At 49.6% G+C, this 26,428-nt stretch overlaps 1 protein-coding gene across 1 annotated transcript in view; it reads right to left on the bottom strand.

Moving 5' to 3' along the window:
- The window catches only part of LOC144953357 (guanylate-binding protein 1-like), a 39,953-nt gene extending 14,801 nt beyond the window's left edge, over window positions 1-25,152 (bottom strand). Inside the window, exons 1-8 of the mRNA XM_078883921.1 lie at window positions 24,696-25,152; window positions 14,528-14,655; window positions 13,878-13,987; window positions 13,192-13,444; window positions 12,110-12,287; window positions 3,572-3,852; window positions 2,115-2,327; window positions 1,113-1,212 (exon numbers count right to left, since the gene is read on the bottom strand). Of these exons, the coding sequence (XP_078740047.1) occupies window positions 1,113-1,212; window positions 2,115-2,327; window positions 3,572-3,852; window positions 12,110-12,287; window positions 13,192-13,444; window positions 13,878-13,987; window positions 14,528-14,655; window positions 24,696-24,891 (1,459 nt within the window). The 5' untranslated portion in view covers window positions 24,892-25,152. The remainder of the gene's footprint in view (window positions 1-1,112; window positions 1,213-2,114; window positions 2,328-3,571; window positions 3,853-12,109; window positions 12,288-13,191; window positions 13,445-13,877; window positions 13,988-14,527; window positions 14,656-24,695) is intronic.
- Between the last annotated feature and the right edge of the window lie 1,276 nt (window positions 25,153-26,428).

Genomic DNA, 26,428 nt, shown 5'->3' on the forward strand with positions numbered 1-26,428 from the left:
GACTTTATTGACTGTGGCAGGTGGTAAAGGGCTTTAGGTGAAAATTGCCATCATACCTCCACGATACAAACCAAATAAATGAATTAGGAATCGTATGTGTATATATGTAATTTAGAGGGTGGGTTACCACCCGTACATTCATTTTCTGCATGAATAAATTGATCATTGATGGCAATGAGAATGCCGTTTTATCAGAAATAATTCTGCAATGGCCTTTCTCAGAGGCCGTTTTCTAACACGTGATTGATAGCATTCATGGAATATAATATCAAGAACCTTGTGTAGTGACGTATATGGAGTGACTGTAGTGTAGCTCCAGTTACCGAGAGAAGAGTGGAACTGCATATGTATAGGCCCTCTCTAACGCTAGAGCGAGTATGGCATGGAAGGGCTCCCTAGGGCGCATAGCCCTGGTGACAGTGAGAGAGGTCGGGTGAGGACATGATAGTCTGGGTGACCCCCAGAGGGCACATGACCGGACGAGGTGGCAAGAGGGGGCCCAAAAGGAGGTGAGAGGGACACGTGATGTGGGCCCAAAGTCTTCGGGAAGGATTTGGAAATGGGCGTGGCCGGCCAAGGGCGAAGCCCAGCCACGCCGCGGCCAATGAAGGCCGAGTCCCGAGCCCCGATCGGGGCTGTCTCTGGGAATGTACGTCTTTGATCTTTGGTCTTCACGCACGGCATCGTGGACCAGGCTAGTGTGTTTTCTGACCTGGTCCAAGTATGTAGTTAACCGTGGTGGTCACCACCCTATGTCGTTATCCCGTGAACGTTTATATAGTTACCCCGTTGTGTTCAGAATAAACATGTTGCCTCCAAGTTCGAGTGTGCGCCTCTGTGGAACCCATTACACTTGTATAAAGTGATGTTAATGGGACTAGAAGCGACTCATGTGACCATCGTGAATCCAGTGACATGTCCATCGTGAACCGACTCACACGATCATTGTGAACGCACCCACACGGCCATCATAAACCCAACGACACGGCCATTGTGAACAGACTGACACGACCATCGTAAACCCACCGATTAAGTAACCGTGAACCCAGAAAGATGGTCATCATGACCGTACCCACATGGCCATATCGACAGAACTAGAGATGCAAACTCACAAATTTGCAGGTCTCCTTCCGCGCCTTCCTCCACAACTTCACGGTGGTTCTTCAACCATTCTTCGAATGTCTCCAGGAAAACTTCCAACGCTATGTCAACCTGGAAATCGAAGCATCGTCTCAGTTACAATACATGTTGCCTGAGCTCCAAATTTAAAGAACCAATTCAAATATTTGAGTGTCAATCGTTTGTGAATTTCTGCTGATGTCTCCGTCACCAACAACTATGACTTATTGTAATCCTAATACATTTAGTTTCACCTCATACCTCGCCTTGGTTTATATGAATTGTTATATTTTATTTTGTCTATTTCAAGGTAAATATTAGACTTGAATTAATCATCAGTCATGGTGAATGCAGCACTTATCCAGTCCAGTAATCTATGGGTCTCAATGTCGGTATGCATATATTTCCAAGTCTTTTGGTTTCCGTGAAAGCATATGGGTCTATGTGTGAGTCTGTGGCTCTCGTGTGATTTTTGCATTCGCTCCCGAATGAAACTTAGATTAGTTTGAGTGAAATGCCATTGGACGCTCATGTTGGAGTCAGTTACGAGAAGTTTCAAGCCACCACCACCAGTGAGGATAAGCATGAGTGCTATTGGTCAGAATCTGATCGATACATTGGCTATAAATTTATGGACACTTTTTATTTTATTTTACCAAGTGAGTCCCACTGAGCTATGTAACTCTTTTTCAGAAGCGGGCCTGGCCACAAATGATAGCTCAACAAAGTGCTTCATGTGAACATTCATAGCAGCAGCCACATAATCTAAACGCATGTTGATTGTAAATGTGGAAGTAAAAATCCACACGACCACGGGGAGAATATGCAAACACGAAATATACAGCAGGTAATGGGGTAGGGATTGAATCCATGACCTCCTGTATGCCAGGAGAGAGATTTCATCTCATCACCACGGCGTCCCTTACTGCTGCCACTATGTGCACGAGTAGAATGGTATCAAATACCGCATTGGTATCGGTGTCTCGGTCACTTACCTGGTCTCCGAGGCCCGGTGTCTCCTTATACTTCCGTTTGATCGTTTCCATCTCCATCTTCAGCTCCTTGGCGCCGCCATGATGCTTGAACTCGCCTTTGTCCACGCGTTCCTTGAGCGGCTTGAACAGCTCGTGCAGGCGTCCATCGCATTTCGTCAACGAGACATCTCCGTTCTTCTTGATCCAAGAATCTCGCTCCATGATAACCTTTGCCTGGAAGCCAAACACGCGAAGTCAGGAGGCACTCACTCTGAGTATGGCGCGCATTTCTCCCTCTGCCATCACATCAAGACGTCCATAATGGCCATGGTTAAAAAAGTGTTAGCGATCACTGGGCCAAGTTATTGTTTCCCAAAATTTTTTTTCATTTTTTTATTTTGTTAAATCATTTAGTTTATTCAAGCTGAGAATCAGTTTTTCCACGTAAACCACCCTAACCATTCCGTGAGAGGAAATGACGACCCACAGCCAGAGCATAAAAATGCTGGATCAGGAACTGCGCTGACAACTCATGCAGCTATCAAATCATAATGGCACCTATAACGTACAAGGACTCTGGTACTTTTCTCGCAGTGTGTTAACCCACCGCGTGTGTTTAGAGTGGTTTAAGAAGCCTGCCAACTGGCGTTTTGGGGCCTTTGCGCCAATGCTCAGTGCGAGGGTCTCTAACGTCCATGTCACGATTGGCTTCTGTCTGCGCTCGGCGGTGGCTGCGCTGCCTGTGGCAGCCCTGGAGTCACTAAAAATCGTTGTTGTGGAGGTAGCAGCAGCGAGAGGTTGTGGATCACAGATTTTGTGAATCTCTCTTCGCGTGTGCTGGTGTCAAGGAGCCCTTCCCTGGCTCTGCCATGAGAAGGCGGTACAGCAAAGTGCAGACTGCACCTGTTCCCTCTGTATGGGATAGAGGGTTTCCCCCTCTCATACGGTGAGTTTTCTCTGGGTGCATCGAATGCCTCGCGTATAAACACGCATTAATTTGTTGATTACACCGAAATTGAGGGCAGTAGAGCTTGGATAATTGTTTGTAGCGCCGGCTTCTCATCACCACGTGGCTGCTGCTGCCTTCCCACTCATCTGCGGTTCCTCCTCCTGGCGCCCCCGAGTGGTCCTCTCTCTCTCTCAAATGAGAGCGAGCTAATGCTATGTGATGGTGGTGCAGTTTTTTTAAGCTTGAAATTAATATATGGGAACCATACATATTAATATTATATAATATACATGGATGGCTCATACCAAACTTAACACTGCTAGCTCTTAATTATTATGAATATTCTTATTTTCTATTCTAATATTTATTCAAACTCTGGTAACTCTTCTAGGAGAGCTACCCACTGGCCCTGAAGTTCTGGACATCGAGCTGATAAGGATCCACGTGGACAGAGGAAGAAGGTGCCACACTCACTTGGCAACCGCGATTGTAAATAAACTACAATAACACCCATGTAAATAGCGCTGACCATGCAGATTTTCTGATGGGTGAATTCACGGTCGAGCACTGATTTATCATGGAAATGCTTCACTGCCATCTCCATGCATCCCTTGTGGTGCTGCTCCAGCTCAAACAAATCCATTGGGAGCTTCATGTCGAGCGACTCCATGCCCTTCGTGTAGATCTCCAGGGCGTCCCCCATGGCCTTCTCATTGCTCGACTTGACCGCATTCCCCAGCGCATCCTCGATAGAGGGCACGGCGCCACTGTGCTGAGCCGTCACGTATTGATCCATTATCTGAACGAATTCTGTGCACACGAATGCAATGGAAAGAGAGCTTTACAACAACATTCATGTCAACATATAACAACACGCCACCACTGCACGGTATTAGCTGCACACTATCCAAGAGAGAGGACGACACAAGAGGGGCGAAAATTTGGAACCATAGACTAGCGAGAAGGCAGCAGCTGCCACGTGGTAAGGAGCCATCGCTTCCAATAATTGTCCAGGCTCTGCCGTCCTCTATATATGAATGTTATCGGCAAATTGTTGGTGAATTGTGTTTATACGTGTGGGAGGAAACCAGAACACTCAGGGAAAACCCACGCGATCGAGAGGTTGACAATACCTCATGCAAAAGAAGCGTGCATGGAATGTGTTAAATTTACGAATCGTGAGTGTGAAGGCAGGACGGTTAACGTTACAAGTGATGGCAGAGGTAACACACACACAAATTACAACTCTGTCTTACCAGATCACACACAAGCTCTCCATTCGCACAGTTTGGCTACGTATGGTGCGAAAGAAGATCAACATATGTACATACGTTAGCACTCGGTCCCACTAGTCTTGACGACACCTGATGGAAGATCGAGCAAATATAATGCCAGGTGAGACTATATGAACAGGGCAGCAGCTACCGCCACCACTGCTTTACATTTCGCAGCTGGTCCTGATACTAAATATTGGGGGTCCACTGATCATGCCCTACTCTGCGTGACTGCCTTCCAGCATCCGACCCTGGGCTTTTGTCTGCATGGAGCACAGGCCCTAGAATTCCCTGCTGCTTGGAGGTCAGGAACTCCCAGTCGATGGAGACTCCAGAATCCTGACTGGAGACACCACTCACCACTTGTTTCAACTGGCCTCTCTCTATCCAGCTCTCTATCTCGTCTCTCTCTGGATGTATCTCGCTAACTTTCCTCCATTACAAGTGCAGTGGGTATAAACAGAGGGAGACTTCTCTGGAGGCAACACTTTATAACACAGAAACGATTACAGCTTAACGCAAAGGGGTTATGGCCCCTTCCACCCGATATCCTAGGGAGGTATGTCCTCCTCCCTAGCGTGCCCTACACACTGGGAGAGCTGTCTGCTAAGGGTCCTCCGGCTAGCGGGACCTAAGGAGGCTATTATGACCCGAACCAGCCAAGGTCCTCGAGTCCGGCCCTGGCTCCAGGTCCTTAAGGGTGGTTTCTTGAGTCTTCGAGTGGACGACCACTGCCGGGCCCGTACTTGGACCCGCCTTTTATACACAGTCCCAGCTCACTCTGCCCCTATCCACCTTCCTTCTGGAACCTTCCCGAGGTACCTGGAGTGTGACGTCATCCCCCAATCCCCCTTCTTTGGGGTCTGGGGTCCGCACCCCTGGTCACGATGCTCCCTGGGGATTACTTGGGCCCAACGGCCCGACTTCATCTACCTAACCGGCTCAGCCTCTCTTCCGCCCCCTGTTAACACGGGGCCGGTACTACCGGCTAAGAGTTGTGCCAACAATGCCACTACACAAGTGTAATAAAGGACTCTTGCACTGGGTCTGTCTCCGTTGTCCTTTATTGGTTCGTACAAACTTGCCCGCACGGCGTCTCGCTCAGTGTCTCCTCCGTCTCCCGCTCGGCAGCCCCACTGCTGCTGTCGCTCCTGCAGCCCCGTTGCTGCTCCACCATGCAGCCCCACTGCTGCCCGTTACGCAGCCTCACTGCTGCTCGTTACGCAGCCTCACTGCTGCCCGATCTGCAGCCCCACTGCTGCCGATGTGCAGCCCCACCGCTGCTCCCTATGCAGCCCCGCTGCTGGCTCTCTGTCGCCTCTGTACCCGGACACCGATGGCCAACGGTGCCGAGTCCCCGACCTGTGGCGATCGCGCCACTTTCCTTCTCCTGCCCCGCGTGGCCTCCCTCTCTCTCTACTCTGACTCTTTCCTCGAGCCCTTCCGGTTCCTGTCCTTAAAAGCTCTCCCTCCCCACGTGACCCTAACTCCTCCCACCTGTTACGTCACATCCAGCGAGCCCGTTTACGCTCGCATTACACCACCCTCCCCCGTAGAGAAAATTCCAGCCGTGCTCGGCTGAAACATAACAAGTAATGCGAGCGACCTCCAACCATCAGCCGTGACCGGACAACGGAGAATATAACGATAATGACAAAAACAACAACAAGAACAACAACAATCAACGAAAAGAAAGAGATTTTGAACGCGTGCGGGTCGCCGGCCCGTCCCGGACGAGCGGCGGCCCCCCTGCAGACCGAGAACGCGACGGGGTTTTAGGAGCGACGGGATCAAAACCGCCCGTCGCTATTGGAGGCCCGCCAACGCCAAGGTCCCGTTCCCCCGAAGGACCCGAGTCCGGGGTGTCCCGCAACCGTGTCTGTGGTGGGGTTGGAGGGACGGCGGGGTCAGGTGTCCCCGCAGCCGTGGTAGGCCCACCCAGAGCAGGGTCCGCTGCCTCCGCCAGTGTCACGGCCGGTTTGTCTGTAGAAGGCACGACAGGCACTCTTGCAGGGTCAACAGGCATAGGCAAGGGTGCGTCGGCAGCAACAGACACCGGCAAGGCAACATCAGGAGATGACGCATCCATCCGTGGGGCCACGTAGGGTTTCAACCGAGACGTATGGACGTACCAGCGCCAAGATCCGAACCGAACGCGCGCGGACTGCGGGTTAGGAACCTCAATGAGCCTAACAGGCCCCTGCCATGGCTTATGCAATTTAGGGGAGGTTCCTGCTCGCACCTGCGGGCAATGCAGCCAAGCCATGTCCCCCACCTTCCAGGGGCACTTCCCCCTCGAGCGCCGAGCACAACGTTTGTTCCGGGCCTGGGTCTTGGCAGTAGCCAATCGGGCACCCTCTCGCGCCTCGGCGACGTGGCGAACGGCGTCCTGAATGTAGTCAGGGAGAGGCTTAATAGGGCCTCTCGCTCCCGTTCCCAACTGCACGTCCATTAGCGGCACGTTCTCGCGGCCGTACATGACAAAAAATGGAGAATACCCTGTGGTCGCGTGAGGCGTCATCCGGTATGCCGAGAGTACCCCAGGGATATGCAAATCCCAGTCAGCTTGCTTCTCATTAACCGTGTGACATAGCATGGCCGACAGCATCCGATTTAGCCGTTCCACCATGCCATCCGTCTGTGGGTGGTAGGGAGATGTCCGGATCTTTTTAGTCCCCAGAGCAGCGCACACCTCGCCCAACCATTTAGAAGAAAAATTTCGGCCCTGATCCGTGAGCAGCCTCTCCGGCGCCCCTTTGTCCATGACATATCCAAATAGAAAGGGTCCGTAATGGACGCTGCCGACTGGTCGGGCAGGGGCCAGGCCATCGGCCAGCGGGAGAGATACTCCACCCCAACCAGCAAGAATTTATTGCCCCTAGCAGATGGTGGGAAAGGTCCCAGAATATCCAACGCCACCAACTCGTTAATTCGAGACACCTGTATAGACTGTACCGGCGGCACATATGGGTGTTTAGGCGGTTTCCGCCGGGCACACTCGGGACACGCGCGAATGTGTCAGACGACATCCGTCGTCATGCCGTGCCAGAAGTAGTCTCGCTGCAACGTCAACAAGGTTTTCTGCATCCCCAGGTGTAATAGCGTGTCGCAATGCAGAGTCCTAATCAATTCGTACCGTAACGACGATGGTACAACCAGACGCCAGCGATCATGTAACCCCTCCCTCCACATCAGCAGTCCGTCGCGGAGCGGCCCCCGGCATCCCTCCGGAAAGCAGTCCCCCCCCTCCCTTTGCAGCCCGACTCCGCAAAGTCCCCAACGAGTCGTCAAGCATTTGTTCACGAATCCACACTGATCGCGGCAGGTTCAGAACCCCATCGGCCGCTACTGCGTAACGCAGTAGCGGGTTTCTGCGGGGGACAAGACGCGGCTACCGTACGCTACCACGCATTCCACACCGCCTTTGGACTGTGACAGAACGGCCCCGATGCCAGTGTCACTCGCGTCCGTGTCCAGAATGAAAGGGTGATCGAAATCAGGATAGTCCAATGTTGGCGCCGTCGCCAAACGATCACGTAGGCCCTTAAACGACCTTCCTTTGGCGGTCCCCAACTGAATTTCCGTCCTTTACCCGTAAGGAGGTGCAGAGGCCTAGCGATCGTTGCAAAGTTGGGAACGAACCTACGGTAATATGAGGCAAACCCCAAGAAGCGACGCACATCCCCCACCGTGGCCGGGGTTGGCCAGTTGCGGACGCACGCCGTCTTCTCCGGGTCCATGGAAACCCCGTCAGCACTGACTATGTGTCCCAAATAGAGCACGGATCGTTGCAATAGGTGACATTTCTTAGGTTTAAATTTTAGATTGGCGGAGCGCATCCTAGCGAACACCGCCTCCAGTCTCTGTAGATGTTCGTCAAATGTGCGGCTAAAGACGATGACGTCGTCCAAATATATCAGACATGTCTCCCACTGCAACCCCGTTAATACCAGCTCCATCAACCTCTGAAATGTGGCGGGGGCAGCATTTAACCCCATCGGAAGACAATTAAATTGAAATAGGCCCTGCGGCGTACGGAAAGCAGTCTTTTCCCTCGAGGGCTCATCGAGCGGAAGTTGCCAGAATCCCGAAGAGAGATCCAGCGTTGAAAAGAACTTCGCCCCCGACAAGGCATCGAGGGAATCATCCATACGCGGCAGGGGGTACGCATCTGCCACGGACACTTGTTTTAATTTGCGAAAATCGACGCAAAATCGCAATTTGCCGTCTTTCTTTTTCACCAAGACTACCGGCACGCCCCATGGGCTGTTAGACGGAGATATTATGTCCGCAGCCAGCATGTCTTCCACTGCTCCACGAACATGGTCCCGCTCCGCCGGGCTCATCCGATGCGAATTCAACCGAATCGGAGCAGCGTCCCCCGTGTCAATGTGATGGGAAAGCAGGGAGGTGCGTCCCAAGTCAAAATCATCCGAGCTAAACACATCGGAATAACTTAGCAACAGCGCGCGAAGCGCGGATCGCTGTTCCCCGGTCAGGGATGAATTCTCCCCGCACAATTCGGCAACCCAGCGATCATCTTGGCCCGCAGGGCCCGAAACTCAGCCTACCACGTCCCGGCGGCCCAGATCGTCATGGGCCGTGAACGCCGTCGTGGCATGGGCCACGACCGTTCCGGCCGGTACGCAAACATTCTCCGAACTCCCATTTAGCACCTGCAAAAATGGCGGCTGGTCCGGCCGGATAATAGTTTGCGCCCCAACCAACGCCGACCCGCCCGTTATGGTTGTGGACGGTGATAACAAAACCCCAGGCGCTCCCTCCAGACCAGGCACTGGTTTCCGATATCGCAAAGGGATAAGCATCTGTGAACCAGGTGGAATGTCAACAGATACCTCGAACAGCGCCTGCACCTGGCAGACCGGAGCGGGTCGCCCCCAGGGCGATGGCAAAATTGAAATTTTCGGACCCCCCGGTAGTTCAATGCAATTTTGGTTAACCCTTATTAGAATGGGCATTTTAGCCAGAAAATCGGTCCCCAACAAACACGGAACCGCAAGGGACCTCGAAATCAACACAGTTCCTGAGGCCGACACCCCCCCGATGGATATATTGGCGTCCACCTGGCCCACAATGCCCATACTTCCCCCGTTCGCTGCTATACAGGAATCATAAACCGGCCGCACTGCGTCCGGCGGGATGCCCAACAGATAAAAAATGACATCTGAGATAATCGTCGCGGACGCACCGGAGTCTACTAAAATGCCCACGTCGACCCCTTGTATAGAACCCGGCACAGTGGACGAACCAGTAGCGGCCGCAACAACCCTCCGTGCCAATTTGCGCCACTGCGTTACCGAGCGACATAGGCCAGTCGGCGGCCTCCCGTTGTTAACGACACCCGGACCCCGCGGCGATGGTGATGAATGAGGTGCCAAGCCTTGCCGGGTGTCTGGTGCGCACCGACTTGCCTGTCCTGGAGGGTCCTTCCGCGGTACGTCCGTGGTCGAGGCCTCCTGCTGGGGCGGTCCCGGGATACGGGCCCAACAATCCCTGGCGAAGTGGCCTTTGCGACCGCAGCGAAAACACTCGACGTCGTTGCGACGCACAGCACTCCCTCTGTCCCGACGCTCCCGCGTCGGCGGTGCAGACCGCGGCCCCGGCCCTCCCCGGACAGGCCACTGCGCGGAGGCGGCCGTCAATTCCTGCGGGCCCCCGTCGTCAGGAACGTAGACCGCCTTCTTGGGATCCCAACCCGCGGCACCCCCTTCCACGATGGCCCCCCCCGTCCACGCTGTCACCTGTTTCCAATGGCGCAGATTAAACTGGGCATCCAAACACTTCGCAGCAGCACGTGACGTCAACTTCTCATGGCCCCACACCAGCATAGGGATCCCCAAGTCTCTCGATAGCTCCAGCATTTTGCCCAAAATAAGGGGTTCCAATAGGTCAGGCTCCGTCTCAGGGTATGCGGCCATGGCCAATTCCAGAACAGCACCCCTGTATGCCACCGGCGACTCTTCGGGTGCCCGCTGGCGCTGAACGAATCGTCGGTGAGCGTCATCCGGAGGCTCGTACGCATCCGCCATTTCATCAAAGACCCCTTTCAGTGTCTTCTTCTTCTCGGCCTTGATGGAACGGAAGAATCTGACTGACTCATCGTCGAGAAGAGTTGGCAGGACTTCCAGGGCCTCTGCGTCAGTCCATCTGGCGGAGCGTACCGCCGCCAAAAATCGGCAGGCGAACGCACTCCAGTCCCCGCCAATTGAGAATTCCTTAACCATCGTCAAATGACGGCTGCGGGTCCTCGCTCTGCTGTCCTCCGCAGACGGCGAGTCGCGTGGCAGGTTCAAGATGGCGTCACACCGCAACGTGTCAAAGATGGCGGCTTCCCGCAGCAGAGGGCGCAAGATGGCGGCTTCCCGCGGTTCTTCTCCTGCCACGCCCAAGATGGCGTCCTCGTGCCGCGTGGTGGAGGGCGCTGGCGGCGCAGGCAAGGCCCCGGTCTGTTGTTCACCCCCAGGCCTCCCCGAACCCGTCGCCGGCGTGACAAGGTCGCACAGCTGCGCCAAGACCGTCTTAAACGTCTCCAGCTGGGCCGCCATCTGTCGCCATCTCTGGTCAGCGTCCCCCAGCGCGGCCGGATCCACCGAAGCGGCGACCTCCTGCACCCCCGGGCCGTCACTCGTTCCTGCGTTGATTTCTCCCTCCATCGTTGGCAGCGCCACCGCCTGAGGAAGGTCGTCGTCGTCGGTAGATGTAGCAGACGATGGTGCGGGGATATTCTTTCTTCTGAGCTGTTTTGACATGCCGTTTCACTTGACACCAGTGTAATAAAGGACTCTTGCACTGGGTCTGTCTCCGTTGTCCTTTATTGGTTCGTACAAACTTGCCCGTATGGCGTCTCGCTCAGTGTCTCCTCCGTCTCCCGCTCGGCAGCCCCACTGCTGCCGTCGCTCCTGCAGCCCCGTTGCTGCTCCACCATGCAGCCCCACTGCTGCTCGTTACGCAGCCTCACTGCTGCTCGTTACGCAGCCTCACTGCTGCCCGATCTGCAGCCCCACTGCTGCCGATGTGCAGCCCCACCGCTGCTCCCTATGCAGCCCCGCTGCTGGCTCTCTGTCGCCTCTGTACCCGGACACCGATGGCCAACGGTGCCGAGTCCCCGACCTGTGGCGATCGCGCCACTTTCCTTCTCCTGCCCTGCGTGGCCTCCCTCTCTCTCTACTCTGACTCTTTCCTCGAGCCCTTCCGGTTCCTGTCCTTAAAAGCTCTCCCTCCCCACGTGACCCTAACTCTTCCCACTTGTTACGTCACATCCAGCGAGCCCGTTTACGCTCGCATTACACAAGCATGGCTCTCTAAAACCCATTGTTTTAGGGCTCGCCTTGGTGGCGAGATGTTAACTACCTTGCCTGGTATACAGGAGGTAGTGGGTTCGAAATCAACCCTGTTTATACAATGTTTTAACCATCACAGAACGCTATTTTTATAGCTGACACATGCACAACGACCAAATGAAACGGTAGACTGGCAGACGCGAAAGATGGAGTTTCGGTGGTACATGCTACGTGTGCACAGTATGGTATTTAATTGCGAAAATTAGATAGTTTTCACTGCGTGTATTCCTAGCTACAAAAAATTCACAACTCAAGAGTTACAAAGGGTATATAAATGCAATATCAATTAAAACACATTTCTGATCAATACACTTTATAAAATTGCAATTCGATGAAGACTTGTATTAGTGAGGAGGAACATGATGTTGCAATGTAGTGCATGGGCCCATTCTGTGTAGCAGGGCAGGTTTGCACTCGTGACAGTGAACTCACGGGGGCCTCGGAGCACTGCCTTGTTGATGTGTTTCACCTTTCCCTCTCCGAGAACGTAGTTTTCAAAATCCTTGAGCGTCTCCACGAATTCTGGGTTCAACTTATCATCGGGTAAATCCTTCAGCTTGGTAAATTTGAGCATTCGTGCTGGCATTGGGAACATGAAGCACTTTCTCTCCTAGGTTGTAACAAAGAAATAAGATAGGAAGGCATGCATCAATTGTCCTTACCAGCACAATAATAATGAAATCATCATCAACTTGGAACACTGCTCTGCCGCCGCAAAATATTCTCCCACTCTCAGAGTACACAAGAAGTCACACACAAGCACCACCTCGTGAGAGACCTCGTGCATGGGGGCGAGACACCGCCAGTCGGCCCGGGCCACCAGGCTAGCAGCCCCTGTCCGCTCGGTGGAAGAGGCTGTCCTCCAAAAGCAAGGGAGAAGGACACCAAGAGAGAGAGCGAGACTGGCCCAGGGGCAGCCCTTTTGGGCCCACGGCCCGGCCCACTGGCGTGGCAACCAGGCTACATGACATGCCCCCAGAGGAGTTGCGAGCAGAGTCTAGTGATGATGGCGCACGAGGGACTGTCCGAGGCGGGGGCTACCCCAGGTTGGCACTCCCTGTGCCAAGCAACTCCTCGGGTGGCGACGCCCCCCCCAATTCATTGTGGGCCTGGTAAGGGCCTGCATGTTAGTTTCTGTGATTCCCATGTTATTTGTACAACCAGCAGTTCCCAGAATAATGTTCATACAATTTACCAGTGTCCAGTTGTATGATATCCTTAAAATTAAGATTCTGCTTCCAACGAGGAGTCCCAAGCAGACCTTGGAATGTCCTGAAGTGGCTCTTCCTAACTTTTGGTATAAAATAAGGCATTACTTTAAATTATATTTTTTGTTTGTCCGAGACACGTGACATTGTCAGGGTGATGTTTACTTGCCGAGCCAAGTAAATGACACTGAAGTTCACTCTCAGCTCTTACAAAGACGTGTATGCAGTCCCTAATCATCTTCAGAGGTGTTTGTCTTCTCTAGGTCTACAATAAAAATACACGTTGCAATGTAATCCGAAAGTTACCGTGAAATATTTGCACAGCATCTCGCAGGTCTCCTTGAACTCCGGAGACTTCTTGCCATTCTGCAGGCAGTCCTCCATGAACTCATCTGCAGAGCAGGAGCTCTCGGTGTCTTCAGAGGTCGACAAGCTGTCCCTGATACAAACCACAAACACTGGAAATATTGTCTTGTAATTGACTTCCTCCTGGTCGTTGCCGGCGGTTGGACTCCCGTGGACCTTCATATTCACGTGCTCGGCCATGTTCGAAACGAAGCTGAATGTTGGTGGCGTTAAGGCTTCGCCTGTATAGTGGAGCTTTAAGCTTTACTCCTCCATGCCACCTGCATCACTCACAGTGGATGCTAAAGAGCCTGTGGCGACATTCACAGGAGAAGCCCTTTGTGCGCCGGTGTCATGAACCTAAGTTTGCCAAATTTGAAAATGACACTGTAAATTACTGAATTACAACAATTGGGTTGATGCATAGCAGTCATCACTTCCTGCTGGCATCACTAATGGTGAAGCTTACTCTTGCAAATCAGACTAATTCTGGTCTCTTGAGTTCTCACCTGGTTAAATAAAATCAACTTGAACTTAAACCTGCTTTCATAAGGTATACATTGTTTTATATATATATACACACAATGTTTGGCTTTGTTAGTTAATTTAATTATGTATTTTCGCTCCAAGGTATCTGTGAAGGATACTGCAGCAGTTCGAAGCTGTCTTTATCGAGGGTCCTCATCGCGTTGAGCACCAGCGTGGAGCTCAGGAGAACGGACATCACAAACAGCCAAGTGTCATGATCACACGATCCCTGGTAATGGAGACATTAAATGTAACAGCAGCATCACTCAGTCAGTGCACATGCAGCACCGACACACGTCGTTCTCACGCGGTGTTCCCATCACCATCACAAAGTGAAACAGCTCAGTGCACGAATTGCTACTTCTCTGAATATGTGATGCTCCACAGCTATAGCAGGGGGCCAACCCCACAATAGCTCCTGGGAGGACATCTATTGCTCGTTAAGTAACTTGAGCTGTTGCATCAAGGCATAGCTCCATATCAGGAATGTTCATAAGCAAACTCGGCTTAATACAGTACGAGTTGAAACAACTCACTATCGCATGCTCCCTAAGCCTTGGAGATGTTTTGCAATCCCTCATTAGAAAAATACTAAGATTCGTCCCTCTCTCTCTCAAAGATGCTGAGATGCTCTGTCATATCTTAGCCTCCTCCTGTCTCAAAGTACAGAGATGAGCTTTAGAATGAGCTTTAAACATGAGCTCGCATCATCATCATCCCCTTGAGATACCCAGCCACTTCTGCCATCTGTGGGTTGTAATTGACCGACTTTGTTGATGTCGCCCAGGCCTTCAGTGTCCAGCAGCAGCAGGCACTTGCTGTCATCACGCGGGTGGGGAAGCGGCCAGACCCAGATCCCTCGCGTGTGTGCACGCACGGTGTGTCCCAGAGCAAAGCCTGGGGCGGACCAAGTAATGGATTAATACGCGGATCCCGGAAAGGTGTTTGTGTTGCGAATGCTTCTATCTGTTGGTGTCGTGGATGATGCAATGGATTCATCCCCAAGAGAATGCGTTTCAATCATTCGGTAGTAAATTTGTAACACATAACTCTACGTACCTTTATGTATCCCTTTTTGTTTTTGGATCTCTATGTGTCTCTATGTTATCTGTGTCTCTATCTGTTTGTATCTCCATGTATTTCGATGTCTCTGTAGTTTTATATCTGTGCATCTGTCTCATTGTATATCTATGGGTTTATGCATCCTAATGTATCTGTGTATATATACACACACGTGTCTCTATGTTTGTGTATTTGCGTGTCTGCATCTCTGCATTTTTGTATCTATGTATCTCTGTGTATCTATATTGGTCTCTGGGTCTCGACTTTAAAAGACGTTCAGAGGCTGATGTGCGGCTCAGTGAACGGAGAGTGAATTCCAGACAATTGGAGCTGCAATAGAGAAACGATGCCTTTTTACATGCTTTTATTTAACTCACTTCGTCTGTTGTATCCTCAAAAAAGAAATCTTGTAACTAAATTTTTACACACTTCCCAATGTGCTATCGACTGCAAACTTCGTATAGGTATACTGATGACAACACGATATTTTATCATGAAAAATCCAAAACATATATTTTTAAACTTTTACACGCTTTTATTTAACTTACTGTATGTGTTGTCGTATCCAAAAAAATATTGTAACTCAATTTCAACCGTATTCCCAATGCCGTATCGACTGCAAACTTTGTATAGCTATGTCATACTGATGACAATATTATATTCTATCATTAAAAATTTAAAATATATATTTTTAAACCATCTTTTTAACGCCTCTAATTGTCCACGCTCAACTGACGTTGCATGTAAATCACCACGGTCCCTTACGTCACGGCAAACCTCGGGGAGCCACGCCCAGGGGCGGGGGATGTGGAAGGAGGGGAGGGGCGATGGGGACAGGGGGCAGGGGGAGGGGAAGCTCGGACAGTACATTTCATTAAAGCGTGTTTTTAAGACTCGGGGATTGAAGAGGATGAGGCAGGCGCTTTAGCTCTGAATTTCCGAGTGAAACATGAAGCACAAAAATCTAGATATTTAAGATAACTGTGACGCACAACTACTGACAGAAATAAGGAAAAAAACTCAGTGCTATAATACACCCATAGCTAATCCCTCACACCCAGTGAAACTGATGTTGATAAAACCATATCCTCAAAGATGAGAAATTACCTGCAAATTAATGACTAAATTAGGATTATAGAGCAGCAGCAACATCACCCATCACCCCCTACCAATCTACATGCGCTTTCTCCGGGTCCTTGGGTTCCATTTTCCCACAGCTAAACCTGCACCCCAGTGGAACTGGGACCCGCACCTCCGATGTGCACGGTTGACACCGTAAAGTGTGAAAGAAGTTAAACATATATACATTGGTCAAAACCACATCCCCAACCCTCAAAATTTCCTGAAAAATCACTCAATTTGAATCTCACACTACATCAGTAACAACATTGCCTCCATTACTGTGAACGAAGCTAGTAGACAGGACCATGCTGGAAAAGAGTCTTGAGACTTTGCAAAGCTCCTTTGAGTAGAACAATTTCATCACAGTGGCCAGTTTGAGGACAAAACGAACGTCACAACGTTGAAGTTGTTACCCTCTTGATTAAAGCTGTTAAACTAACCCAATGATTATTGCACAGATATATCCAATGCAGGTAATCAAATGTAAATCAGCGTATAATTTAGTGTATTCACCACTACACCACGGTATCTCAGTTGCTTTCTCAGTTAAAACTCTGAACGTTCTGTGTTCGTGACTTAGCACATTTCTGTTTGTTTATTGGGGTAGTTCAGCCATGCTGGCACAGGGTTGGGTAAGGACACGGGCGACTCTTCACCCCGGGCAACCACAGAAACCCAAACTGAGATAATGCTTCACTTATCATTAATCACACTCTCTCATCGCCACTTTAATAATCACAATTATATCATTCATCTCATCAACTCATCTCATCTCACACTATTCTGCTGTTTAAATTGCTAATTCTTTGTTCAACGCCTTGATCATGGCACTATATAGATAATAAAAAATACGTAGAATTCCGAATCCACAATAATATATACAATGAAGAAGATGAATTTTAATAATATTTTAACGCTTAAAATCGTATCAATGATTCTCATACTTTGTTGGGATACTATTCCCATACCAAACCAGGCTATTATTTAAAACACCCATAGCGCCAACTTTCATCTGTCGAGTTAAACCGATCATAATTTTTTTGCCACTAGGTTACCAGTGGTAACACAAAGTGGATTTATTTTCGTCAAAATAATTTCAAACGTAGTTTTTAAAAATATTATTTTTCTCAATTAAACAAATGTTATTTTCACATTACATCGTCAAAACGGATGCATCAATCAGTTCTTCCTCTGGGTTACAAAGCACCTGCTGGGGTATTTTATACTGGTAGGAACCCACTGGTTCCACCAGCCCACAGGGGATTATTGTGTCCGTCCGTCGTGCAGGGAGGGGCTGGGTGGGGAGTGTTGTATATGTGCCCCTTTTTCCAAAAATTCATATTAAGAATAATTCTGCCAATAATATTTTTTTTTGGTTCACATAGTCACTCGGAAGCGCAAACAACGAACCCCCCCCCCTTCGCGAGCAGCTGCAGGTACACGCTCGCAACAAAAGGCCGGAGACGAACCATAAAAGATAATAAACCCCTCCCCGTACAAAGGACAGAGAGAGGGGGGCGTTGTAACACGACTTCAAAGCTGTGCTCACACGCAGGACGGCGAAAAAGCGAACAGACGGGTTTTGTGGGTTATTTTATTTAACAAAGTTCCAAAACTTAGCGACCAAGATTAAGTGAACATTATCTATCGTCACACTCTAATAGAAAAACCAGGCTACAATCTACACCAGTGGATCATGACTTCTCACTTATTAATTCAATACTAATGTTATGGTTACCTTTAATAATTCTCTACGCGACCTGATCAAAAAATAATAATAATTATGGCGTCAGGGTCATTCCTAAGCCAAAACGAATTCTCTAGCCTCGGGATATCAGATAATAATAATAACTCGAGAACAAACAGCTCAAACCCAGGATACAGGCAGTGAAACGAAGGTTAGCAAACCCTATGAAATACGTGGTAATAATAATAATGCTAAATCACCAATCTATATATATAAAATCGCGAATCTGTCTGTCTGTGTGTGTCGCCGGACCATACGCACTTTCATTGGACGCCGGTTGCCCCTGGCAACGGCTAGCGACGCCTTCGCCGCTTTCATTGGACGGCGGTTGCCCTTGGCAACGGCTAGCGACGCCTTCGCCGCGGGCTGCAGTTTCATTGGACGGCGGTTGCCCCCTTGGCAACGGGTAGCCACGCCTTCGCCGCTTTCATTGGACGGCGGTTGCCGCTGCCAACGGGTAGCGACGGCCCGCGGGGTGGACGCCATTTTTAATTCCCGTTAAAAATAGGCGCACGCATTAACACGCGACTCTGAGGTAAATTAATCTAAGTTTCACGTCCTCTTCACTCCCCCCCCACCACAATGTGTGCTATTACTATTATAGGGTCGGTCGATTATTAAATTATAGCGATTACACAGTATTATTGTAGCGCGGGGGGGGGGGACCGGCACCCGTACCCAGCGTCAGCCGGGTGGGAAAATCAGGCGAGGCGGGAGGCTCTGCACGGTGCTAGGCCTCGACACCCACCATGCAACTCTGAGGTAAATTCATAAATGTTTCACGTCCTCTACAGAGTGGTGAGGGAGGGAGAGTGGCGAGGGAGGGAGAGTGGCGAGGGAGGGACTCAGCCTCAAAACGAGTAACTGGTGTGGCGTATAAACATCGCCACTGGGGAGACAAAGGCGGCCGGGCGTGGTGGATCCAAGTCCCGGGCGAGGCCGGGTCATGTGTATGTGTGTATGTGTTTATGTGTATGTCTGTGTGTCTGTATGTGTGTGTATGTGTTTGTGTGTATGTATGTGTGTATGTATGTGGGTTTTTTTGTATGTGTTTATGTGTATGTCTGCGTGTCTGTATGTATGTGTGTATGTATGTGTGTGTATGTGTTTGTGTGTATGTATGTGTGTGTGTATGTATGTGGGTTTTTTTGTATGTGTTTATGTGTATGTCTGCGTGTCTGTATGTATGTGTGTATGTACGTCTGTCGATGTCTTTGTGTGTATGTATGTGTGTGTCTATGTATGTGTGTGTATGTGTTTCTGTGTATGTATGTGTGTGTATGTATGTGTGTTATGTGTCTGTCTGTGTGTCTCCATGTATGTGTGTGTGTATTGTGTATGTGTTTGTGTGTATGTATGTGTGTGTTTGTGTGTATGTGTATTTCTGTGTGTATGTATGTGTGTGTATGTGTTTGTGTGTGTATGTGTTTGTATGTTTACGCTCGCATTACACTAATGTGTTGCAGGTCTAAGGCGTTCCTCGCGCAGCATTGCCGCTTTATTATTTCAGTCGTTTACTGCCGTACGCACCCTGACAGTCGTGTGTGTCTGCAGCAAGCGCCTGTATGTGTACCTATGGACGCGCGCGCATGTGTTGTGTAGGGGGAACGGTAGTGTAGTGCTTAGCGTGCTGTCTGTGTCTGTGTGTGAGTCTGTGTGTGTGTCTCTGTGTGTGTGCGTGTGTGGTGTGTGGGGAGCGGTAGTGTAGTGGTTGGCCTGCTGTCTGTGTGTCTGTGTGTGTGTGTCTGCGTGTGTCTGTGTGTGTGTCTGTGTGTGTGTCTGTGTGTGTGTCTGTGTGTGTGTCTGTGCGAGGAGCAGTGGGTGTAGTGGTTAACGCTACGCTGCGCTACAAACCCGGCGAACCGAGTTCGATTCCCGTTCACGGCCACCACACGTGACGATTATTTCAACCTCCCCTAGGTCGACTCAGCCTCAAACGAGTAACTGGTGTGGCATATTAACATCGCCACTGGGGAGACAAAGGCGGCCGGGCGTGAGTGGTGAGGGAGGGAGAGTGGTGGAGGGAGAGCGGTGAGGGAGGGAAAACGGTGAGGGAGGGAGAGCGGTGAGGGAGGGAGAGCGGTGAGGGAGGGAGAGCGGTGAGGGAAGGAGAGCGGTGAGGGAGGGAGAGCTGTGAGGGAGGGAGAACGGTGAGGGAGGGAGAGCGGTGAGGGAGGGAGAGCGGTGAGGGAGGGAGAGCTGTGAGGGAGGGAGAGCTGTGAGGGAGGGAGAACGGTGAGGGAGGGAGAGCGGTGAGGGAGGGACTCAGCCTCAAAACGAGTCACTGCTGTGGCGTATGAACATCGCCACTGGGGAGACAAAGGCGGCCTAGCGTCGTGGATCCAAGACCCGGGCGAAGCCGGGTAGTAAAGCTAGTCTTGAATAAAACACAAACAAAAAAATAAGTACGAGTTGTAGACAAAGGTTCATCTAGAAGAATTAAAGGCGAATTAAGTCAGTCATACCTAACCAAGATGTAATGTACTCCATAGGAAGAGAGCCTCACAACCGTCTTTGTCTTCCCGCAACACGGGATAACAAAGAAGGTAACGCCCAGAGCAAGAGAAGCGACTCTCACAAAAAGTTTTATTGCAGGTTGGGCATCTGTTTCCACGGATGAAAAGATAGCTTGGGGAAGGAGATTTAATAGATGTCTCAATAAAACACACGCACACACAGACACACCACTCCCCCCCTCCCCACAGCCAGCGAGATCAAATAAAGTTGGGTTTTTGTGAATAGAGAGAGAGAGGGGAGGGGGTTTCACGTTTTTGGTTTAAGCACAAACGCACATCACGCAGTTCAGTCTGGTTTCAGCCTTGCTCAGGCTTGCGGTGCCGTCGCGAAGGAGCAGGCACCGACACCGACCATGGGTGTCGTGTCTCGCAGAAATAATTGACGATGTGTGGTTAAGTACAAGTGAAGCTGGCGGAATTCCAGCTTTTACTCTCGCGAGGAAGGGTAGAAACGCAAAACGTCAACCAAGCCTTCCACCAACGAACGAAAGCCTTGTTCATCACCACAAAACATTGGGCACCACCGACCGAAGGGTGTCAGCCATCAGCGGACAAGTGGCGAGCGTCCTGTCGACCCATCATCCAACAGGGGAAAGAGCCTGATCGGCCGCCCGTGAGGAAGAGAGCGCCATCGAATGCGCCGTGTGTTTAATACACATCGACCAGCACCAGCTGGGAACCAAGACATCCAGGAGCGGATAGGCTGTGCGCGCTGATGACGGAATCATCGCGCACCACGAAGGCGAGCGTCGTGCCGACTCGTGTCGTGCCGACTCGTCATCCAGCAGCGGACAAACAGCTGCAAACGGTGCCACAGAGCACGGGTGTCAGCGCCAGCGAGAGCGCCGTGTGTTTAATACACACACACATCGACCAGCACCGGCTGGGAACCAAGACAAGAGTGAGGAACCTGCGCAGCTGATGAGCTGCGCACGCTATCTGACGACAGAATCGCCGGGCACCACCGAGCGCCAAGCGACCGAGCCTCTTCAAGGACAACTTCGTGCCAACGCTGCTCAATCTAGCTGCGGAGAGAGAAAGCCGGCGGCTCACTGCAGACACGCTCGCGCTAGGGAGCAGGGAGTGAAGCCGCTGTTTGTATGCCCCTCCCCCACCCCCCACAAGCTCACGACACAGTTCCCGGTTACTGCTTAAAACAACGAGTGCATCAAGGGGACAATACACACAATACACGAGAACCATTAACTGGCCGTGAAGGCATCGCGGCTCATCGAGTGATAAGAATACGTCGTTTATAAGTGCCTTAGTCGTTCTTTAAAAAAAATTTTTATTAATCGCATAATTACCAATAGATTCATCGATGTAAACTAAACTTTCGAAATCTTCGTCATGAATCTACACGTTTACAGAGAGAGAATATCGTGTTAAACCTGTTTCTTTGTCATAGAACCTTGTCCCCGAATTAATTAAAGCTTAGCCAGAGATAAGAATCTCTCATAAGAAGGCACGCACGCCGTCGCACACCATTGCTCCAAGACATTTCTTTAAAAATATAATCTTGCCGATGAATCTATTGACGTATACTTTCGCCTTCGGGATATAATAATTTGCTTATTGCCTTTCGTATGACTATCATTGCATGCCTGTTTTAAAGACTACCTGTCACCGGATATGCTCCCATTACTCTGTGGAATTAATTGATTGTTCTGATTACCCAGTTTGACAACATAATCACTGAGGGTTAAATGCACGGATCATAAGGAAAACATATCCAGGAGTAATGTGTTAACAATTCCAAGCATGAGAGTTCGCATATTAGAGTGTCATGTTTTTTGTTTAGAATTAAAATTGCTTAACACAGAAGTGTTTGAGTGTTTCTTTCCTAAGTTCATGCATAACAATCTTATAAGAACTGTATCCTTCGTTGAAATTGGAGACCTAACATAACACCCTAAGATATAATCAATAAATATTTAAGCAAGAATAATTGTTTAATCCCGATTGATACAACTCTGGGCAGCGAAGCTAAGTATAATTAGCATAACTGCCAACGTTAACATAATCGCAAACATGCGCATAAAATAAAACGTTTACATATCCATGGTTATAACTTATGCGCATAATTGCATATATTAGCATACATTTCGAGATTTAATTACTTTCGAAATCTTCATTTTTTTTCTTTTTTTCAAAATTTCATAACCCGACATATACAACAAGAGGGTGGGGAGGGGCTGGGTAGGGAGGGGCTGGTCACCCCGTGGTTCCCTTATAAAACTCAACGTTTAATCTACTTACGCCGGCTTGTGCCCGCCCTCACAGTCGGGCATATTTGCGGAATACACCACGCCGCCGTTGACCCTGGCCATTGACCGAGCAACCCCCCAGCTCCCTCCACAGGAATGTGTTTTATGTCAACAAATAACCCACCCCAACTCCCCATGAGTGATGGGACAGTTGTGGAGTGGGTGGAGAAGGGTTTACAACACGCATTTCATTAACACGACCTAATCCGGAATACACAATTACGCATCCTATTATTCGTGAAAGCCTACGTGTACAATTAACGCTTTAAGTACTGAGTCGGGGTGCTGCTATAACTTCAATTGATTGGCTGAAAACATTGCAATCTCTGTGACACACGTTTGGTTGCGGATTGGGAAGACAAAGGCGGCCGGGCAGGAATAGCGCTGGCTCCACCACCCACTCATATAGGTGCTGTAATTCGCTTACACCACTTGCTCCTAATATCCTGCGTGGGCTCCACATTACATCTGGCGATGCTGCTGCCGTGTTGATCGTGGTATCCAAACACGGCACTCAATAGTAACGCCAACACCGTGGCATTCAGCGGAAAACAAGTAAACCCGTAAAAACAAAGTTTTTCACTATAAATCCTTTATATGCGTGGCGGCTAGAGTCCTCTCGTCCTCTGGCTTGAGATGGCTGCCACCTATGCGTCAGATGATTGTCTGCCACCATTAAGCAATTGGTAATTAAATATTTAATTTGTTTTCCCTAAACAGTGTAAAATTTTGGATTTTTTTTTCACGAAAATTATTTATCACACACAACGAGTCTGTGTGGAAAATGTCAGCTCGATTGGATCACGGGAAGTGGGTTAAAAAACGAGCGAAATATTTGCACGGTCCGAAGCAAGCAAGCAAGCGAACTTAATATAAAGGATTTAAAAATATATTCGCCTGTGGAGGACGCGGGGATCGATCCCGCGACCTTTGGCATGGGAAGCGAGGGCGCTACCAACTGCGCTACTCCACCACGGCCTGTGGAGGGGTTACGCTCTGGGCTCTTACACTGTGACGTTCAGCCAAAGCCATGAATGAGTTCTATTTGAATATATGTAAAATAAAAAAAATTTGCCTAAAAAGTGTAACATTTTGGGAATTTTTTTAGCGAACATTAATTGTCACGCACAACGAGTCTGTGTGGAAAATGTCAACTCGATTGGATCACGGGAAGTGGGTTAAAAAACGACCAAAAGATTTACACGGTCGTAAGCAAGCAAGCACGCAAGCAAGCACGCAAGCAAGCACGCAAGCAAGCAAGCACGCAAGCAAGCACGCAAGCAAGCACGCAAGCAAGCACGCAAGCAAGCACGCAAGCAAGCGAACTTAATATAAAGGATTTAATAACCTCAGTTCTCTTCCGTCCTTGCGTAAGATGACAGCAGGTGCGGCGCTGTGGTTCAAGAGCTCGATGCCAATGTTAAGGTCTGCTGCTGCTGCCACAGCGAGATAGAGATGGCTTCAGCAGAGACAGTCTCCGAGTCGTTTTGCTGCTTCTCCATTTACGGAGCGCAGACCACAGTGATTTTACTGTACCGTCCATATATAAAATAGGGGAGACGTTTCGGACAATGGACCTCTTTTATAGCACACGAGCAGGAACGAATCGTGTTTTTCACTCTAATCTTGATTTGAAGCTTTCGTGACAGGAATCCATACTCTTTGGTTCTTTCAGTAAAGTCACGTAGGTATACAATTTAATTACATTTTTCACTTCATAGTTTTCCCAGAAAAGGGGACGTGGTGACAAAACCAGTTTCACTTTCAAGTTCCCTTTCGCGATGATCATGTATTACTTAATCCGCTTGTAGAACTGAAACCACAGGTTCTTAAATGTATGCAAATTTGTATCATCTTTTATAATAATAATCACCTCTATAACCTTTAACAGGCTGTTGGGGCAAGTGCCGTTAGCGATCAGCACCGATGAAGGCAGGAACGGCACACGAGAGGGGTGGGTGGCCAACACCATGCCCGGCCACCATTGTTTCCCGAGTGGCGACATCCAACACACCGCACCCGGTATTTATTTGAGTCTACCTCGGGGGAGATCCAGCTCCTATTCAGAAAATCATCGCTGGCGTTGGCCGAGGGGCGGGAATCAAACTCCTGTCGCCGAGTTTGTAGCGCAGCGCGCTCACCACTGCGCCAGCCGAAGTGCACACACAAAGACTCGGCACGCGCGCGCACACCTGTGTGCAGTACAGGGCCCACCCAACCCACCTGAGTCGCCCCCTCCCGCCAGGCGGTTGAGGAGGTAGGACTTGCCCGTGCGGTATCTTCCTGCGATGGCCACCACCACCAGGGGCTTGTCTATGGCAGACAGCACCTCGGCGGTCTCCCGGTTCACCCTGAACTTCATCTCCTCGTCCGACTCCAGCAGGACCAGCGGGCCCTTCGCGTACGCGTCCACCGCCATGGTGTGCTGCTGGTACTGATTCTGTGGTACTACTACTGCTGCTTCTGGTTCCGTGCTGCGTCTCGTTATGCTCTGTTCGTATAAAGGCGAGACTGCAGTGTGCTGTCAGGTGAGACAGAGAGAGAGATGCCACGCCTATTCCAGGAAATTGAGCAACTTTGGCGCGGCGTTTCCGTGTTTTACGTAGTGTAGCGAGTGCGTGGACTAGTTCCGGATTAAGGCACGGGCTTTAGGGACTGCAGCCCAGGGACATCCGCCAGCTGAAGGGCCTCCAGAGATTAAGTGAAAAGTTATTTCATTTGTGAATGCTGAATTTTATTTGTTATTAGCCTTGTAAAAGTACAATTATTTTTTCTTTAACTTTTTTTCATTTGAAAATATTACTGGGGGCCTCACGGTACCTGTAGCGCAGGGGCCTACAAAATCTTAATCCGGCCCTGGTGCGGACCAAAGGAAAGTTGTTTGGCCGCTTTATATTCGTTTGACATTTTCAATTAAAAGCACTTAGCCGCACCAATCCAACTGAAATATGAAGGAAAGCGCTTGTAAAAATGTGTGGTACAACTTGATTTGCTGTGATTTATTGCGCACATGTTATCATCATAATATAATGGGGCAAGTGTAATTTTGTTACTCATTCCGAATTTTTTAAAGCCCATTTTCCATCATGTAATGTGAAACATTCAATTAAGCATTTATATAATGTATTTTTTAATGTTAGTCAAAACAAATATTTGGGAAACATTACATGTGATTTTCAACACCGGACGTGTAAATAATGCCACAAATTTATCGATTTAGGACACAATCTTCATTTACGACGCATATTCCAAAATGACTGAACACATTTGAACAGTTATGTTTCTACTGTGTAAAGTAGTAAAATGTCAATGAGTTTTTTGTTTTGTATGAAATGTCAAGTTACTTAAGCAGAAGAAGAAAAAGGACAAGGTAAGATATTTTCATAAAAAATGTATAAATTGTATTTGTGGCAACTTCAGTAAAAATGTCATGTTCAGTACTGCACTGTACAATTAGCACTCTTGGCATATCAAATTACGGGCCATCCATTTAGTACGATCGCATGGAGGGGGGAGGGGGGTTAACCCAAATGCGTACGCTTGCGTATGGGGGATATACTGACAATGTACGTACGCATAGGGAACGGGGGGGGGGGGTGAAGCCTCGATAATGTCGACGCTGGCATTAAAATGAGCCACAGTTCAGTTTCTTCAGCTGTCAGAAAGTACCACCGGGAGAAGTAGGACTGTGGGAGAGGTGTCACTCGTATGCCACCGTACCCCTGACTGAGAGCTATCACGCAGCTCAGCAGTGAGTCTGAATTCGTCTGGCGGCCTGCCCCATGAATTACCACACATCCTTCAACCTGGCCTCACTGCAGATTGCCGCTGGCTCAAGATTTTAGCTGCCGCGGTGCTCTCTGTTCGTGTTGCTGCCGCCCCCCAGACTTCAGTACTAACACTCGTCTGTACATCGGTCTACTGTAACAGCAAATGTTCAGTCGATGCACTTTATA

This window comes from Lampetra fluviatilis, chromosome 75, assembly GCF_964198595.1.
Source record: "Lampetra fluviatilis chromosome 75, kcLamFluv1.1, whole genome shotgun sequence".
Classification (NCBI taxonomy): domain Eukaryota; kingdom Metazoa; phylum Chordata; class Hyperoartia; order Petromyzontiformes; family Petromyzontidae; genus Lampetra; species Lampetra fluviatilis.